Consider the following 20,759-nt stretch of genomic DNA (forward strand, 5'->3'; position numbering starts at 1 on the left):
TCCCACATTACCTTTCAGTGGCAGATGTTTATTCTATAATGTGTAGTGCAGAAGGCAGCCTTACCGAAGAAATGATTTATGATGCAATCTGGAAAAAATATTGCCATTACAAACAATGGCACACAGGGATACCTTTGATATCTTAGAAGTGTTCACGAGTTTTGGTACCGGTGCCATATATGATGTGTGACTCGCATTCATATGCTGATACAATGTCTTCTTCCATTTACACAAATGGAGTTTATTGTCCCAGCCTTTTGTGATGAAATGTGTCGTCTGGCACATCTCATAGTATGTTCACTTTTGTACTTTTGTCAAAGAATGCAGCCTCCACTGTGAACAAATGGATGTGTTATATAGCCATCTTCTGGGTTATTCAGAACACTCTGCTAGGGCAGTACTATGTGTGTAGAATCTGTGAACAGAAGAGTAAAAAAACAGTGCCCAGTCACAGTGCATGACCTCAGCATGGGTTTCATTGATTTGTTCTCAAGTTCTGGGTCAAAGCTAGTTGGTCACGGAATGAGTCTGCACATAGTTCACAGAATCCTGTTCGGAAAAATTAATACATGATTAAAGTATCAATAAAATGTTAACAAAGAGAGCAAATGTGAATAAATAAGACATTACAAAGAAAGTGTATCGAACAGTGTGAGGATCTCCTGTACTAAATGCTATTAGTAAGCCACAAGAATACTTCTCAACTTGGATCTGAATATTTACATGGGGCTTATCACTCAATATTTTCAGCTCTTCTGCAAACTAATTGAATACAAAATATGCTGATAGTGTACACCATTCTGTGCAGGGCTCGAGGAAATGTTACCCAAGCACACGTCATTTTTCTGTCTGGTGCTCCCCAAGTGAATATTGCACTTTTATGTGCATAAGTCAGTACTGTCAACAACAGATCCCACATACAGGGATGGCAGAGCTATAATTCTAAGATATGCAAAGTTCACAAACTGGCACTGCAGATCTGTGGCCACCCTTTCCTGGGCTAAGAATATTCTTGTTGAGTGCACAGAATTGCCCCAAAATGAAAGATGGTGCAAGTGAAAGTATGCAAAGCAAACAAGCTGTCATGTTTTAGTGTAAGAGACAGTGAGAGCATTCTTATAGCAAAAGTAAACAAACCTATGTATTTTAGTGTAGGGACATCCTTATAGTGAAAACTGTGGCCTCCAGTTTCTGCAACAGATTTTATGATCTGTAAAGTTTGGAAGGTAGGAGATGAGGTACTGGCAGAAGTAAAGCTGTGAGTACCGGGCGCGAATCGTGCTTCGGTAGCTCAGGTGGTAGAGCACTTGCCCGCGAAAGGCAAAAGTCCCGAGTTCAAGTCTCAGTCGGACACAGTTTTAATCTGCCAGGAAGTTTCATATCAGCGCACACTCCGCTGCAGAGTGAAAATCTCATTCTGGATAATTTTGTTTACTTGTGCATGATATACAGCTTCACCTGCGATGTTGACTCCATGACTGCAGTGTTGTGTGTAGGGGACTGCACTGGCAGAATTTGTCATATCTGTTGTTCACATTGGGAATATAAATGTCATCAGTGGCATGCAGAGTAGGAAAAACTGGTGTCTTTCTGTGAGTCTCACTTCAACCTATTCCAGAATGCTGACCTGCTACAAAATTGACAAAAACATGAAGCTTGCACTGTTGCACAAGATCATGGGCAGTAATTCAGTGCAACAGTTTGAAGTGGCAGATATAAACAACATTAATCTCTCTAAGTGCTGAGGCAGTGAGCAATATGTCGGAAGGTTTCGTAGCTTGTGGTACTCTGGCAGAGAGCTGCTGCACTGTCTGTGTGGAGTACCATGGTCAACCACATGTGGCACTGAATCTCTGAGCTGTCTGCAGAGAACAAGAGTGCCATAGCCCCCCACCCTATCCTTTACCCCCCCCCCCCTCCCCACACACACACACACACACACACACACACACACACACACACACACACACACACCCTGTAGGTTGACAAAGCTTTCATGTTATAATGTGTGTCCATTCCCCTGAGTCTGCCAAGTAAGAACTTTCCAACATTTCTGTAAGATTCTGCCCTGATGTAGACAAACCTGTGACTATTTGTACTGACTTTCCTTATGCATGTTCAGTATCCCATGTTAATTTGATGATTCAGTTTCTTCAGTAACCCGATCAGTGGTCATTCCAAAGGAGGTAGCTGAGCTGGCATGGGTAGAATAGTAGAATAGATCAGAAACCTACCATGGAGGGTGCACACGTTGTGTCATGTGGGCAGACCCGTTGATAGAGGTGTTTACTTGTGAATGACAGTAGGCAGAGCAGGCCAAAACTCCTGCAGAGTTCATCGGCTTCAGAACTAACCTTGGGCCTTGGGCCAAAAGTTGTCATATGCTCAGTCATTAGCTGGCTGTGCCAGTCGCATGCTGAATATATTGTCATGCACATATTTACATGGCTTTGACACTCTGTATCCCGTAATTTGCACAGTGAGTTCGTTCAGTTTAAGGGGTTCTGTTCTCTGGTTGTAACAAAGTAACTGTCAGCCTGTGTAGTACCCATGTCAACTGTACCGAGCAGAGGTGTTGTCACACCTACTGCAGATACTAAAATTTGTATCCCTATAAATTGTTACACCAAGATATTTGAGTTGATTATTTTCACTTACAGCTCATTGATGTCGTAGTTGTAGGGTCTTGCATTTTTTCGTTCAATGAAGTGCATAATTTTACATTTCTATATGTTTAAAGCAAGTATTGTGATGACCCTCCGTCCAAGATAACATGTTTTGTTCTCTCAATGAGAAAACCATCGGGCCAGTCACAAATTTTGCTTGATACTTCACAGGATTGTGCTTACAAAAAGTGTATGAATGGTACTGATTCAAATGCTTTCCGGAAGTCAAGAAATATTACTCTACCTGACTGCTATAATCTGTGACCTTCAGGATGTGTGAGTAAAGCAGGAGTTGGGTTTCTCAGGACATATTTTTCCAGAGTCCATGTTGGTATGGCTGGAGCAGCTCATTCTGTTTGACATGTCTCCCTATGTTGGAGCTCAGAATTGATGTAAGGTTCTCCAACAGAAGGATGTCAGAGAGATTGGAACGAAATCTGTTGTCTCTCCTCCATTAAGCAGAATTCATTAGGCACCCTGCCCTGTGTGAGCCGGTTCACTAAACACTAAAAAATGTAGGCATGTTCAGTTAACATCTTTATTGTTTTAGAAATCAGTCTGACTTTAAATGTGTTTTATAAATGTCACATGATTACTAATTTAATTAAAATTGAAGGCTTGTAAATGGTAATTGAGGCACTTCTTCACTTCAGTTTTTCTGTTAATTTGTTATTAATTTTTACAGGTAGGATGCGCTTCACACTCACCAGAGTGCTATCTTCGCTGTGCCTGTGTACTGTTACAATGCTGACCTGGGTGGTGCTGAAGCAAATGCATACAAAGGCCTTCACACAAACGTGCCATCACCCAACCAATTTCCAGGATGATCTTCATAATTTAGCTGACAGGTAAGATACACCAGTCTTTCATTCTAACATTCACTTTGATCTTCCCCATATTACAAAGAAAGTATTGTATTTTTAACAGTTAAAACCAAATGAAAATGGTACCAAAATATGAAGATGTGCATGTTCTACCAGCCAGCAAGGCAATTCATCTGCAAAATTATGCCTTTGTTTACAGTTGGTGTTTGATGGTTGACTAATATAAAGACTGCAGAAGCAATTGTTACTGAAGAAACAATAGTTAGTGAGTTACGGTAGTCCATAGATTATTTGAATGATTCTTTTATCAAAATGATGTGGAACAAGTCAATTTACAGTATATGCATGTACGATTTTTGTTAACATTGATGAACATACTTTTTAGTTCTACTCATGCAACTACAAAGTTAAGACTAGTTTCTTATAGGCTACCAGTTTTTAAGTAAAAATTTATCCTTGGGGAAAGGGGGGGGGGGGGGGGTTGGCCAGGTGAAATGATTTTGTATTAGATATTTAAAACTGTGTAACCAGGAGATATGACCAGCAGATTCACAAGAGTTATGAATGAAGGGTGCTATTTGACAAATAGTTGAACATTTGCTAGAAACAATGTGTGTTAATATATACAGTACACCTACCCGCAGAGATTTTTATGTATTTTTAAAAAATCATCCTCCATGTTGCGAAATAGAATTACAGGGCATCCAGGTGTATATATTAATAATGCAGCTTGACAGAGATATTGTTACAGATCCTAACTCCCCTCTTAATGTTGAATTAAGATGTAAAAAATATTTTTCAAAACTCTCATCAAAACTCCCAAATATTTGCTGTGATTTCATTTGCAGTCCACTTTCTCAAACCTTTAGAAAAAAACATGAACAGTTATATTATATATATATGTCAGCTTTATAACAAGTGAGTGTTTCTGCTATGTATCTTGTATTGCTTGTCCATTAGTAGTCATTGTCTCATTGTTAACACAATTATCTTGGAAATTCTTACTTACAAAATTTCTTACCACATTACTAAACGAAAGCCTCAGGCCACTGGTTTCAGTCTTCCACATTTTTATTCATAATTCTCAAATATTATTACAGTAGTTGCTAAACACTTCCAAACAACATGATGCATAACTTACAACCCTTCTTGCCGAAAAAAATCTGTACATGAAAGAGGCTACACTACAGTTATTTCACTTGTGTCAAAGAAACTATTGTAAAAGAAATAATGAATTTCGTTTACTTTACATGTCTTTGTGATTTTATTTTAAATGTTATTTAATTTATTTTAAATGTTTCAAAGTCAGTAACATCAGTTATAAATGTACTATAATAAAGAAAACTTCCAAAAGAATGAAATATATAAAGAAATGACAAAAGCCTGCAAACCATTTCCGTGTGTGTACGTACACTGTGTATACTTAAATGAGTAGAAAATAGAGGAACAAAATACAAACCCAATAACTAGAATGAGAAATAACAATGTATCATATAGTGTATGAAAATGATGTATGAAGTTGTTTACTAAAATATGAGGGAAGGAATTGACCAGTTTCATTATGAGCTGAAACACGCGATCTAGTGTAGGGAAGGAATTGACCAGTTTCATTATGAGCTGATGTGGTTTCGAACTTATTCCTGTATTTCTCATCAAAATGCGAAGGAGGAGTTTCACAATTGAACAACAGAACACCCACTTAACAAAGCCAAGTGCACATGCTACTTTATTTTCTGTGCATCTGCACTGCAGTAGTCCAATGTCAAAATCCACAGATATCACATTTTCAAATGATGCAAGCATTCAAAATCAACAAGATATCTGGGTAGAGTTCAAAATAAAATTTGTCACTTTTTTTCCAGTGACATGTGCCTCTGTAATCTTTAGATTTGCTAACCTTCAAACATTGATTATACATGAATGCATGGATTTACATATGAATGATCTAGATGGGTGTTTCAAAATAATTTTGATTGGGTTGTATTCTTTGAAGCTGCTGTTCTCCCCAGTTAGATTATGATTTAAAGAACTGTGACAGTGTGAGATGAATCATGAGGACATGATGGTGTCTGCATATAAATTTTGGAACTAGTTGAGCTGGCATTTTGTGCAAATTTAACTAATACATGTGGGTTGAATCCCAGGTTCATTTGGTTTTTTGAAAACAGTGATGGTGAGCTAGCACTGGCTTGCTAGACCTCTCATTGATCTTTGTATTAATATTTTGTTTAGCACTAGATGGTCTGCACCTGACAGGCATTTTGTCATGTAAATAAGGTTTATTTGTTTATCTGCCAATACTTGGAAGACCATGAACAAGATGTAAAGACTGTGTGACGATGATGTGAATCGAAGAGGACTAAAGTGGGAGAGAGAAAAGATTGGAAGAGGCTTCGTGAAAGACATGCATGAGCAAAAACACATGAAGAAAAAGAAGAAGAAGAAGAAGAAGCTTAAGACCGACATATGCCTATTGCTGCTGTGATTTTTTTCACCACTGTGAGATGTTGCCCATTTGTTTCTTATGGCTTAAAGAAATCTTTAACTTTTCAAAGCTTCACAGCTAATAAGTTCATCCACATAATTTTTCACAGCAACTATTCTACAAATATGCTACAAAAATCATATGATATTTTTTCTGTATCTTCCATCATTCAGTAGGAAACTGTAGAAAAAACTTTTTAAAGCCAATGTATTATTTTTCCAGCTTTTTAAGAATAAAGTTGTGTAACAGCTTACCCATTTGATATTGTGAGGCTTACTTCATATTATATGTTATTTTTTGGATAGATGGAAAAACTACTCACTAAGTGGCAGCAGGAGATTGCAGTTATAAAAGGTATGAAAGTTTGCAAGCTGTTTTGGAGCTAGTTGCTCCTTCTTCTGACAGAAGGGTTGAAGGGGAAGGAAAAGGGGTAATGGAAAAGGACTGGTAAAGTTTAGGAAATGGGGAGAGTTTGGAAAAGTCAGACAGACCCACAGGTCAGGGGATAGAAAGACCTAGAGAGTGAGTGAGAGAGAGAGAGAGAGAGAGAGAGAGAGAGAGAGAGAGAGAGACTGGCATTCAAATGAAATATTTGTCAGTATAACATAGTTTCATGTGACTTGTCCTGCTTTGAGATTCGTTACACTCATGAAATGCCTGTAAGTTCTTAATTTTTGGAATTGTAATTGTAGGCATGTGTACATCATCATAACAATGTGGAGTATTACACTAATTTAATTGTTGTATTTCTGGGAATGTCTAATTAGACCCACTTGAGAATGGCAGCCTCTTTTGCATATTTCAAGCAGATAAAGTTTGAAGGTTTGTAGACTGAAGCAGCCTCCCTCTCCCCACCCCTCTCCCCCTCCCCCCCCTCTGCCCCCCCCCCTCTCTCTCTCTCTCTCTCTCTCTCTCTCTCTCTCTCTCTCTCTCTCTCTCTCTCTCTCTCTCTCTCTCTTTTGTCTGTGTAAAATGAGGGGGGGTGGGGGAGATTTTTCTTTGCCTTCTGGTGTCTTAATTCAAAGCACAGCCTGCTACCATGAACCTTTCATGTGAACCAATGAATTTCCATATGCTCATTTACTATGAGTGATAATAGTTTCTCCAGATTTCTCATAAAACACATCTATGAAGCAAAAATGAGGGCCCCCAGGGGCTCACATCTCTTGTGAGTACATGCTTGACCACCACAAAGCCATGGCCATTGCAACGCTACTTCCCTTTTTGCGCTACTATTCTATCTTTCTACTATTCTTATTTCCTCTTTGCCTATTTGCTGGATTGTCTGTTGGTTGCCAGTTATGCCTGGATTTGGTTTGTGAATTTGGACACTCATTTTTCTTTCCTCTTGGCATTCTACAACTTTTCATTCTTAACTGTATGGCCCCAATTATTGGCTTTGATCTTCTCTCCCTTTTATAAATTTTACAGGAGTGTGTGTTGTGCAAGGAATGTCGCCCAGTGCGGTGTATATTCCACCCTTTGTTCCTTTCTTTATTTGCTTCCTTCATCTCCTGCAAAACTACTGTGTCCAAAACTCAGCATGGTAGCCATTCAGTTGTAGGGCAGGGGGCCATAAAGTACCTGAATGGTGGTGATCCCCTGACCACGCAGGGATCATACTGTTGCTGCCTTAGCTGGAAACTCCTCACACAAGCCAAGGAGTATGTACCCTTCCTGGCTGGGACAAAGAGGTTATGGGCAATGGTTTACTGGCCAAGTAACCCTTGCTGTGGCCCTCACGAGGTGAACCCATAATAAGAGTGGTTGGTAACATGGCAGAACATTCACACATGAACTAATTAAACTTTTTATGAAATCATTTTGCTTTAGGCCGTTGAAATCTTATTTATTGTGATTGAAATTTTGACACATGATCATTTTTAAGCTTTCTGAAAACAGTCAGTCGTCAAGTATAATATTCGTAATTATGAAACTGACAAATGGTAAAGTGAAAATTTTGAAGCTTCTTACACTTTTGTAACTCACTCAATAATAAAAAACTTTGACATACTGTGTAAGAGCAATTGCTTGTGGAGTTGCAAATTTATCTGCTGTTCCATATACCATATACATTAGAAAGCTGTGGAATGATGTCACTTAAAAATATAACATAGGCGGTGGACCCAGTTATCATCAAACTTTTGAATTAAACTATCTTCCACTGGTGGCTGCAAGTCTGCAGCAATCTCTTTAGATTTCCTTTCCTGGCTATGCTGTGGGAAGAGGGATAAGCCAGACATTTGGGAGTGAAATGCTTCACCTAATACTTGGTAAGTACTCAGACTGCTGGAGGTACTTTTACTGCAATGGGACCATTATTTTTTGTCATAAAAGTTAAAGGCAAACTGAGTCTCTCGGAAAAATGCAAAATGGTTTGTTATTACTTAAAACTTCGTCTGCTGCCAATCTGCAGCTCTTCAGACATCTGATTGTCTAAGTGACATACCCCTGACCATTATCCCACAAAAAGCTTTGAAAATTGACCAAGGAATCATCGTTCAGAGATTTTATGCTCCAAACAGGCAAGGAACTCTGGACTGATAAGAGACATGCGTTTTATCAGGGATGTACAAAAAGGGTCCAAACGCCTGTACCTAAGCCTTTTAAGGAAGTGTCCTCCTGTAGAAAGTTAAAGGTCATGGTGTACAGATGTAATGTGGAATGGCGTGTCCTACCACCTATAATATGCTTAAGATGTTTACACTTTGGGCATATGTCATCCTGCTGCATGACGATCCCAAAATTTGGTGTGATGAGTAATCACTCCTTGAAGGTAATCTTTATGAAGATCTACCTTTGTGTGTAAAGTGCCCAGTACATAAACCTTTAAGTCTGCCAGTTTTCTCTCTCTGTCTCTCTCTCTCTCTCTCTCTCTCTCTCTCTCTCTCCCTCCCTCCCCCCTTTCTCTTTAAGGAGACAAAAAGCACTCTGCAGAGTGAAAATCTCATTCTGGAAACATCCCCCAGGCTGTGGCTAAGCCATGTCTCCACAATATCCTTTCTTTCAGGAGTGCTAGTTCTGCAAGTTTCGCAGAAGAACTTATGTAAAGTTTGGAAGGTAGGAGACTAGGTACTGGCAGAAGTAAAGCTGTGAGTGCCGGGCGTGAGTCGTGCTTCGGTAGCTCAGATGGTAGAGCACTTGCCCGAGAAAGGCAAAGGTCCCGAGTTCGAGTCTCGGTCGGGCACACAGTTTTAATCTGCCAGGAAGTTTCACTTCGAGCAGATTATTCAAATTTTCAAGGAGTAATAACATACATATCCTGTGCTTACTGAACTAAAAGAACATAATCTTATGTATAATAAAAATTATTTACGATAATGTACAAAAAAGTACACAACATTTTAAACATGTAATTAAGAAATTGTATTTCTCAAAAGCAGTGGCTTTCTGACTCACATGCAACAGATCCCACAGCACCTCCAATAAATCCTGCATACTTGTCGATTTTACAAGGTGGGCATGGCATATTCATATACGGCATACATTGTTTCTGCTGCAGTGTGTCCTTTGCTAATGGCTCTCAATCCATAAAACCACCAAACGTACTATAATAAATGATTATTTTTATACTTACCATACTCCAAAATGAAGGAGTATATCTACAACTGGCACAATTAATCATGAGTTTCCTAGCTAGTCCATTTGACACCTTGCTGTCTACATGTTAACTAACTTTGCCCTCCACATATTTTATAACTCACATGTTCACCTAACACCATTGTTAGTATATGTAAACCTATTAGAATATAACCTAACCTACCATTTACATCACTTTTGTTTTGAGAAAACTGTGTATCACAACATTTTATTTTAATCTTCGAAGCACTAATGGGTGTATCTCTAGGTACTGATGAGTTTGCCTGTATTTCTTTGTCTGTAACTTCTCACACCACATGTTGAACACAATGTTTCCCTTTATTCGAAAATTTATTTCTGTGAAACCCACATTTCGTAAAAACACTTCATTTTGGTGTCATACTTTACTTTTTGAGAGATTTACCAATCTATTCGTCACTTTTCCTCAGAAAAACGTTAGCACTTCAACATACAATGCGTGTTTATACTATGAAATGATACAATACTGCTTTTGGTGGTGCTACCAATACAAACACGTAATTTAACCTGTGTAACACAGCAATCTGTGGCCTTCTATATAAAACCATTACCGATTTTATTAGATTTTGAAGTAATGCATGTAAAATTTTTTACATTTTCAACTGGTGTAGATTATATTTAAAAAAGAAATACTTCCTCTGAGAGTTTATAAGTGATATATAATTATTTTATTTGGCAAATTGCAAATTTTATAAGGAGATAAAAATCCAGAAATGTGAAAAAAAGATTTTTTTCCTTACTAACTCTCCATAACAGATTTATGGACAGCCCTGTAGGAGTCATGGTGTCAGTTCTTTCCAGAACTACTTCAGACATTAGTTGAGTCCATGCCACATCGTGTTGCGGCACTTCGGGGGCCCTACAAAATATTAGGCAGGTGTACCAGTTCATTTGGCTCTTCAGTGTATAGCAACACTGAAGGATACTCTCTTTCTACTTCCATTTCTCTATTTCCCAGATGTAGGCATGGTGGCGCTCTCGCTCTTGGGGGACGTAATTTTGCTTGTCACAAAACAACTGCTGTATTGTAACTAATGTTATTGCTAGACTAAGGTTTAGTTGTTGAAGAGCACTATGCATAACTTGGTCCTTAATTACTGTACAGTTATGGACTTAAAACACACAATAAAAATTGTAATTTGCTTTACAGAACACACAGAGTTCTTTCTTCCTTGGGACTGACGCACTTCCTTTGCTACGGAGCACTGTGGGGCCAGATAAGACTGTCCCGCTCACTGCCATGGGAGTCTGATGTAGAGATGTGCCTCCGCAATGAGGAGCTGGCTAGGAAGGATGAAGTCTTCCTTCTTAGAGCTTTCCGGAAGCAAGGCCTACAGCTGGCTTATGATAGTGCGGAAGGGAGGTACACTGTCAAGGATCCACAGTTTACTGGTGGATCTGTGCAACTTATTGTTTTTGAGGAAGACCGCATGGTAAGCCATGTGTATGAAATATGTTTTCCATGCTTGCTTGTTGGAATATTCTTGGCTATGAAACCATAGCCTTTTCTCTTCATATATGATATCTATACCTCATGAAGGCATAAACACACTTCATGTATTAGCACCATACATTCTGTTTCAAAACTGAAGCTGTAATGGAACTAATGTTGAAAGCATCTATATCATAACCATCTGACAATGGATTTACACATGAAGCTGTGTGTTTGTTCATGTGAGTAATTTTGCTTACTAGTATTTGACCTTTGTCTTGGTAGACTGGTTGTTTCTGAGTTAAGGCTCAAACTAAATTATTAAACAAAACAAATTAAAATCAATATTAAATAAACTATAATAACATCTCAAAACTCAGCATCACTTTTTTGATATTGTAAATGAACAACTACTGTAGTTCAACTGTTGCAGTTCAACTATAAGAGCATAAGTAATTCGGGGTCTGTACAAAGGAGATGAACTTAAAAGTAATATTATAGAACTGGAAGAGGATGAAGAGAAGGATGAGATGAGAGATTTGATACAGTGAGAAGAATTTGATAGACCTAAGTCGAAGCAAGGCCATAGAAATAGTATCCCATCAGAACTACTGATAGCCTTGGTAGAGCCAGCCATGACAGAACTTTTCCATCTGCCATGCAAGATGTATGATACAGGTAAAATACACTCAGACTTCAAGAAGAATGTAATAGTTTGAATTGCAAAGAAAGCAGATGCTGACAGGAGTGAATATTACCATACTATCAGTTCAATAAGTCATCATTGTAAAATACTAACACAAATTCCTGGCAGAAGAATGGAAAAACTGGTAGAGGCCAACTTTGGTGAGGGTCAGTTTGTTCCGGAGAAGTGTAGGACCACGTGAGGCAATACTGACTCCATGACTTATCTAGTAGGTAGGTTAAGGAAAGCAGACCTACATTTACAGCATTTGTAGGCTTACAGAAACCTTTTAACAATGTTGACTGAAATACACTCTTTGGATGTGTGATGGTAGCAGGAGTAAAACACATGGAGCAAAAGGCAACTTACACAGAAACTAGATGGCAGTTACAAGAGTCAAGGGAAATGAAGGCAAGCACTGTTCGGGATAGAATTTACAGTGAAAAACCTAATGACACATGAAAGAGTGAAGGTGACCTATATAAAGAAAACAATAGGGGTGCTCAAAACAACAGGCTCCAGACTTGTACACCTGCTGGCGAGGGAACCCTTTCTCGTTGAAAATATATGGGCAAACCTGATGCTAACCAATACCAGCGCTTTGGAAAGTCTAATTAAAACATTGCAGGAAAAAAAAGGAAGATATACCCCAGAATTTTACAACACAAGCGCCATGATTGACCAAACATGGACAAAAGAAAACTTCAAAATGAGACACGTGATCACCAAAATGGCAGTCCATGGTTTCCATCACCATATTTTCAGCAGCATGCCATATCATGAAACAAACACAATGTGTGAGTGTAACCTGTGTCATCAAATATGCAAATGTTACCATATGGAACTCTGTACCAAAAGGACACAGTCAGTAAGTGACTGCAAATCACAGTATGTAAAATTTCTAATTTTGTGTATTATAATCATTGTACCTTGAACTTGTATGGCTGTTTGGCTGCAATAAACTTATTAAAGGCAAGCACTGGTTGAGAAGGCAATGGCATGGGGTTGTTGCCTATCCCTGACATTATTCAATCTGTGCATTGAGCAAGCAGTAAAGGAAACCAAAGAAAAGTATAGAGTAAGAATTAAAGTCCAGGAAGAAGAATAAAAGCTTTTAGGTTTGTGAATTACATTGTAGTTCTGTCAGAGATGGTGAAAGATATGGAAGTGCAGTGTTGAATGGAGTAGACCATGTCTTGAAAAGAGGACATAAGATAAATACCAGCAGAAAGAAAACAAGGGTAATGGCATGTAGTGAAATTAAATCAGATGAGGGAATTAGATTAGAAAAAGAGAAACTGAAAGTGGTAGATGAGTTTTGATATTTGAGTAGCAAAATAACTGATGATGGCTGAAGAAGAGACGATATAAAATGCAGACTGGCACTGGCAAGGAAAGTGTTTCAGAAGAAGAGAAAATTGTTAACATTGAATATAGATATAAGTATTAGGAAGTATTTCATGAAAATATTTGTATGAAGTGTAGCTCTGTGTGGATGTGAGACATGGACAATAAACAGTTTAGACAAGAAGAGAATAAAAGCTTTTGAGATGTGGTGCTACAGAAGAATGCTGATGATTATATGGATAGATCACGTAACTAATGAGGAGACAAGAAATTTGTGGCACAACTTGACCAAAAGAAGGGATTGTTTGATAGGACACATTCTGAGATGTCATGGGATCACCAGTTTAGTAGTGGAGGGAAGTGTGGGGGTATAAAATCCTAGAGAGAGACAAATAGATGAGTACAGTAAGAAGATTCAGAAGGGTGTCAGCTGCAGTAGTTATTTGTAGTTGAAGAGGTTTGTACAGAATAGTGTAGCATGGAGAGCTGTACCGGACAGGTATTCTGTCTGAAGACCATGACAACAAGTAATTCAGTTTATGTTACTTAAAGATAACAACATAAAAATTTTGAACATTGATCTGTTATTGTTGTTTAAATTTCTTCTCTATTAAACATCATCCTTGGGAGGTGAGGTGGTCATGACGGGAGTTGTTCACACCAGTTTACTGTATTTATCTGTTTATAAGACAAGGCTTTTTTTCCCCAAATCCATCTTTCGAAAAATACGGGTCATCTTATATTCTCAGATTAAACTATTGCTGCTGAGGTCAACATTTTCACACTGTTTAATATATGACTATGGAGTTCAACCTACATTTACAAATAAAGCTTTGGCCATTGAGATTTCGTACAGATGTATTTTGTAGAATTCTGAATGGTACGGCTTAGCAAACAATATCTTTATTCCAATAGGCTCGAGATTTCCTAGTATACCAAAGCGCTTGATACAGTACCAATCTTGCTCGAACGATCATGTGATGTGTGACTTGGGGTGCTAGTGCAAAGGCTAGTCAAGAAACTCTGAATTAGCCAGTAAAACAGTCTAATGCTCTGCTTTAAAATAGACAATTTAGTGAATCACAGGAGGAAATAGCATTAAATTCTATCAACTTAAAAATTTTGTTGTATTTCAAAAGATTTGCAATAAAAGTTCTTATAGATCTATTGATACTGTATGCATGAATTTATGCTGCTTTTTAAGTATTGGTAACATTCAGAGGTGAAAACATTGTCCCTCAATGTCCATTACTTGATTCTGAACCACAGTCAATATTTTATTTGGTTCTGAGAAACTGCAGTGATTTACCATGTGTGTCACAAATGAGAAATCTGGTCACTGTTCATGTGTCTGGATAATGGGAAAAACATTACCAACCTTACTACAGGATGGTGACATTCAGATGAAATTAGAAAGAAAATTAATCCAGAATTCACTGCTCTTTTTCTTAAACAGGCAGCAATTTTTTGCAAGAATAAATTATGGCAGAAAAACCCATTTTGGAGATAGTAGAGACATATGTCACTAATGTCACTAGATTGCAGGATGAGCAAAAGATTGAGAATTGTATTGAATTGTGATTGATTGCTTCTGTTATTTACATACTAGTTGCTGTTGTTACGTATGATCTGCATCCTAAAAGATATTGCCGTCCATGTTTTACTATTGCTCAAGTACAGCATTACAGAATAGTTGGAAGGGGAGCAGCGACACCAACTTGAGTGTGAAGTTGAATTACGACAAATGTGGACAATGAGGGTGTTGTGCAGGAAGCAAATTTCGCCGTGCTGCAAACTATGGAATCTACAATGCGTAATGTGGCTTTTTAGGAACATTTATCACGTTTAAACTGCATTTTGTCTGAATTCATGTGTACTCTGGATTGAATTGACTTTAAAATTGGACAGAAGCTTAAGAATAGCACATGTTTCTTTTTATCCCTTTTTCCGCGTGCCTGTTTTTTGCTGTCTCCTATTCTGTCCATTGAGACTGACATATAGTCATTTAACTCCTCTATGTGTTCTTGTTCTATAGTTTTGACTTGGGCGCATATGGCACCGGCTGTTTTTTTGTGCCCTAAAGCAAAACAAAACAAAACAATCTTATATCCTCCTTTCCAGACAACTGTTCTTCCAGGTCCTTTGCTGTCTCTGACAGAATTACATTGTCATCAGCAAACCTCAAAGGTTTTTATTTCATCTTCATGGATTTTAATTCCTATTCCAAATTTTTCTTTTGTTTCTTTCACTGCTTTCTCAATATACAGATTGAATAACATTGGGGATAGGCTACAACCCTCTCTCACTCCCTTCCCAACCGCTTTCCTTTCATGCCCCCCGACTCTTACAACTGTCATCTGGTTTCTGTAAAAATTGTAAATAGCCTTTTTCTCCCTGTATTTGACCCTTGCCGTCTTCAGGATCTGAAGGAGAGTATTTCAATCAACATTGTCAAAAGCTTTCTCTAAGCCTACAAGTGCTAGAAACGTAGGTTTGCCTTTCCTTAATCTATCTTCCAAGATAAGTCGTAAGGTCAGTATTGCATCACGTGTTCGAACATTTCTGCGGAATCCAAACTGATCTTCCCCATGGTCGGCTTCTATTCCCGTTTTTCCATTCATCTGTAAATAATTCGTGTTAGTATTTTGCAACTGTGACTATTAAACTGATGGTTCGGTAATTTTCACATCTGTCAACACCTGCTTGCTTTAGGATTGGAATTATATATATAGGGAAACATTCCACGTGGGAAAAAATATATCTAAAAACACCCCCACAACGACCCCATTAAGTTTTATTTACATTCCCGCCGCAAACATGCCTTCGCCTTTGTTTGTGTGTCTATCGACCTGCCAGCACTTTTGTTTGGTAAGTCACATAATCTTCTTGCCCTTCAATATATCCTCTCTTCTCGTTATCCACCAGGCTTCAGTCTCTGCTAATTTCAAGTTGCCGCCACTCATACCTCACCTGTCATTCAACATCATCTTTGCCTCTGCACATCTGCCTCGACTGACATCTCTGCCCAAACTCTTTGCCTTTAAATATGTCTGCTTGTGTCTGTATATGTATGGATGGATGTGTGTGTGTGTGTGTGTGTGTGTGTGTGTGTGTGTGTGTGTGTGTGTGTGTGTGTGTGTGTGTGCGTGCGTGCGTGCGCGCGCGTGCGCGCGCGTGCGCGTGCGAGCGAGTATATACCAATCCTTTTTTTCCCCTAAGGTAAGTCTTTCTGCTCCCGGGATTGGAATGACTCCTTACCCTCTCCCTTAAAACCCACATCCTTTCATCTTTCCTTCTCCTTCCCTCTTTCCTGACAAAGCAACCGCCGGTTGCGAAAGCTTGAAATTTTGTGTGTGTGTTTGTGTGTTTTTTTTATTGTGCCTATCTACCGGTGCCTTCCCGCTTCGCCGGCAAACAGGCACAATGAACAAAACGCACAAAAACACACACACACACACACACACACACACACACACACACACACACACACAGAATTACTAGCTTTCGCAACCGATGGTTGCTTCTTCAGGAAGGAGAGGGAAAGACAAAAGGATGTTGGTTTTAAGGGAGAGGGTAAGGAGTCATTCCAATCCCGGGAGCGGAAAGACTTTCCTTAGGGGGGAAAAAAAGACAGGTGTACACGCGCGCGCACACACACACACATATCCATCCGCACATACACAAACACAAGCAGACATATTTAAAGGCAAAGAGTAAGGGCAGAATTGTCAGTCAAGGCGGAAGTACAGAGGCAAAGAAGTTGTTGAAAGACAGGTGAGGTATGAGCGGCGGCAACTTGAAATTAGCGGAGGTTGAGGCCTGGCGGATATCGAGAAGAGAGGATATACTGAAGGGCGAGTTCCCATCTCCAAAGTTCTGACAAGTTGGTGTTGGTGGGAAGTATCCAGATAACTCGGATGGTGTAACACTGTGCCAAGATGTGCTGGCCGTGCACCAAGGCATGTTTAGCCACAGGGTGATCCTCATTACCAACAAACACTGTCTGCCTGTGTCCATTCATGTGAATGGACAGTTTGTTGCTGGTCATTCCCACATAGAAAGTGTCACAGTGCAGGCAGGTCAGTTGGTAAATCACGTGGGTGCTTTCACACGTGGCTCTGCCTTTGATCATGTACACCTTCCGGGTTACAGGACTGGAGTAGGTGGTGGTGGTTGGAGGGTGCATGGGACAGGTTTTACACCGGGGGCGGTTGCAAGGGTAGGAGCCAGAGGGTAGGGAAGGTGGTTTGGGGATTTCATAGGGATGAACCAAGAGGTTGGGAAGGTTAGGTGGACGGCGGAAAGACACTCTTGGTGGAGTGGGGAGGATTTTATGAAGGATGGATCTCATTTCCTAAAATCCTGCCCCGAAATGAGATCCATCCTTCATGAAATCCTCCCCACTCCACCAAGAGTGTCTTTCCGCCATCCACCTAACCTTCGTAACCTCTTGGTTCATCCCTATGAAATCCCCAAACCACCTTCCCTACCCTCTGGCTCCTACCCTTGCAACCGCCCCCGGTGTAAAACCTGTCCTATGCACCCTCCCACCACCACCTACTCCAGTCCTGTAACCCGGAAGGTGTACATGATCAAAGGGAGAGCCACGTGTGAAAGCACCCACGTGATTTACCAACTGACCTGCCTGCACTGTGACGCTTTCTATGTGGGAATGACCAACAACGAACTGTCCATTCGCATGAATGGACACAGGCAGACAGTGTTTGTTGGTAATGAGGATCACCCTGTGGCTAAACATGCCTTGGTGTACGGCCAGCACATCTTGGCACAGTGTTACACCGTCAGAGTTATCTGGATACTTCCCACCAACACCAACCTATACGAACTCCGGAGATGGGAACTCGCCCTTCAGTATATCCTCTCTTCTTGATATCCACCAGGCCTTAATCTCCGCTAATTTCAAGTTGCCGCCGCTCATACCTCACCTGTCTTTCAACAACGTCTTTGCCTCTGTACTTCCGCCTCGACTGACATCTCTGCCCTTACTCTTTGCCTTTAAATATGTCTGCTTGTGTCTGTGTATGTGCGGATGAATATGTGTGTGTGTGTGTGTGTGTGTGTGTGTGTGTGTGTGTGTGTGTGTGTGTGCGCGCGAGTGTACAACTGTCCTTTTTTTTCCCCCTAAGGGAAGTCTTTCCACTCCCGGGATTGGAATGACTCCTTACCCTCTCCCTTAAAACCCACATCCTTTCGTCTTTCCCTCTCCTTCCTGAAGAAGCAATCATCGGTTGCGAAAGCTAGTAATTCTGTGTGTGTGTTTGTGTGTTTTGTTCATTGTGCCTGTCTGCCGGCGCTTTCCCGCAATTGTAGTATCTCTTTCCATGTTCCTTCTATTTCTTCCACTTCTTCCCAGTATGTAAATTATCATCTTTTGCTGATACAGTGAAATTCATATTTTCCCTCCTGTCTACCTCACCCATGAAATAGCGTTTCAGCTTGCTTTGACTCTGAATTAATGCTTCTATCACAGTTTGACTTTCTTTTGTCATGTTTCCTTCAGCCCATTCTTTGATTGGCTCAGGTATTGATATCTTTCCTCACCAGAAGTCAGTCCCTCCTTCTTTCTGCCCTGCTTACTAAAAACGTTCTATGCTGGACTGATTATATGTTCACGTTTCTCAATTCTACAATATTGAGCTTTTCGCTTTGTTCGTGAAAACTGGTTTGTGTTGCTGCGTTCAAAAGTCTTCTAACATTTTCATGCTGCCCCTGTTCTGCATCTCTTCATGTTTTCCTTTCTATTTATTCTCTTTAAACAATGGAAATTCCATATTGGATTATCAACAATGTAAGGAAAAAGATAGATTACTATTTACTGTAAAGATTACACGCTAAGTTGCAGATTCCCACAATTAAGGCACTTGCACATTAGCTTTTGACCACAGCTTTTGTCATAAAAAAGACACATTCACATTCAATCACCCAAGCAAGCACACCTAACACATGAAAGGACCACCATCTGAGGCAGCTTGGACTGGTAAAGAAGTCTGGTCTGAGTTGCTGGAGATGATATCACGTGTGCATTAGCAGTGCTTGCTTTTGTGAATGAATGTGTATATGTTTCCTTTTCTGATGAAGGCTGTGGCCAAAAACTAATGTGTAAAGCCCTTTTTACATGATTTTCTTGCTTGTCTCAATTGACTACTCGAGACAAGTGCGTCGACTGTGGTGCTCCTGGCATTTTATTTGCATTGCTGAGTCTCGTATGCGTGGAGTAGACATTTTTGTTAACATGTCAGCACCAAATTTGCCGGTGTGAGAGATGTCTACTGTGCAACTTTTCATCTGAGTGGTGAAAGTGAGGCTATGAGGCGCTATTCTTGTTACAGGAAAATCAAAAGATAGTAAGAGAATGTAGGAGCAGGCAATGACAATAGAGTTTATTAAAGACTAAAGAGGTATTGATATTGGAAGTTCTCGTCGAAGGTCTTTTGATAAATTGTTCACATTCCTGAGATGTGAAAATGTCGGAAAATTGTCAACCAAACATTTCAGAACATAAACACGTATTTGCTGGAGAAAATATATATTTGCAAACACATTAGACAAAATGTAGAGCGCAGTAAATAGTGCCTTTCCGCTTTATCCTTTGTAACATGCTTTTTGTGTTAAGTGCCAAATACGCTTACGATGAAAATTATTTTTCTTGTCCAATAACACTGAGTTTCTCTCTTTTGAAATAAATGCCATTAAAATATGTTTATCTGTTTATGTTCTTGTTTGTGCACATTGTAGGTTTTTCATCTCTATAAAATGTAAATACTTGTTGCTTTCATATATTCTATCTCTTTTGTTGGAGAAAACTAGTACGAAAAATGCCAAGACCTTGTGCACCCTTCCAGTGTGTCACAGAAATGAAGTAAACAACATAGTTAATATACAGCATACATGAATGCACAAAATCCATTTCTATAATGGAAGTGAACTCAACCAGAATAGGTCATAACTTCCGATGTTAGCAAATGCCGCCATAATCCCGTGCCACTGTGCATGTGCAGATTGCAGCATACTTAGTAATTTAGAACTCCACACTCGGCACAATCTGTAGATCGTTGACGTCATAGACACATTTCATCATGGTTGGTTGCTGATTTACACGCAGGCACAAAAGCTACACACACTTTGAGTTGTCAGATTTAAGCTAAAAGTCACTCGTGTGAAATGGGCTTAAGTGTCTCTTTATTGTACAGAGTGTACATAAAGTCCAGGTACACTTTCAATTATTTATTGTGCAAGAATTAAACATTATACAGATGTCATACATATTGCATTTTGAAGAGAATCTAAAGTATTTTTTTTTTTTTTAAACAAACATTCGATATGCAAACCGTGAGTGACCCAGCAGATGTCAATACGGTAATCAAATTCTTGCCATACCTGTCTCACCATGGCATAGTCGACTGTGGTAGTCGCTTCCCATATTCTCTCTTCCCGGAGCTTGCTACATCATGTGGTAGAGGTGGTACATGCACCAGATCTTTAATGTGTCCCCACAGAAAAGTCACATGGAATGAGATCTGGTGATCGGAGGGTCCATTTCATGAAACAGTTTTACCCTTCTGTAGCACAGCCGATCAATCGATGTGGGAACTCCGTGTTCAGGTACCCACTAACTTCACGATGAAAATGGAGTGGAGCCCCATCCTGCTGAAAGATGAACAGAGAGCCCGATTGCATGTGA

The 20,759-nt window shown here is 39.6% G+C and overlaps 1 protein-coding gene across 5 annotated transcripts in view; it reads left to right on the plus strand.

Annotated features, from left to right (window-relative positions):
* Positions 1-20,759, plus strand: part of LOC126284219 (uncharacterized) — a 59,848-nt gene that overhangs the window by 16,999 nt on the left and 22,090 nt on the right. For all 5 annotated transcript variants that reach the window (XM_049982989.1, XM_049982990.1, XM_049982992.1 and 2 more), the window contains exons 2-3: positions 3,352-3,514; positions 10,744-11,026. In XM_049982989.1, the coding sequence (XP_049838946.1) occupies positions 3,352-3,514; positions 10,744-11,026 (446 nt within the window). The remainder of the gene's footprint in view (positions 1-3,351; positions 3,515-10,743; positions 11,027-20,759) is intronic.

Source organism: Schistocerca gregaria, chromosome 8 (assembly GCF_023897955.1).
Source record: "Schistocerca gregaria isolate iqSchGreg1 chromosome 8, iqSchGreg1.2, whole genome shotgun sequence".
NCBI lineage: Eukaryota > Metazoa > Arthropoda > Insecta > Orthoptera > Acrididae > Schistocerca > Schistocerca gregaria.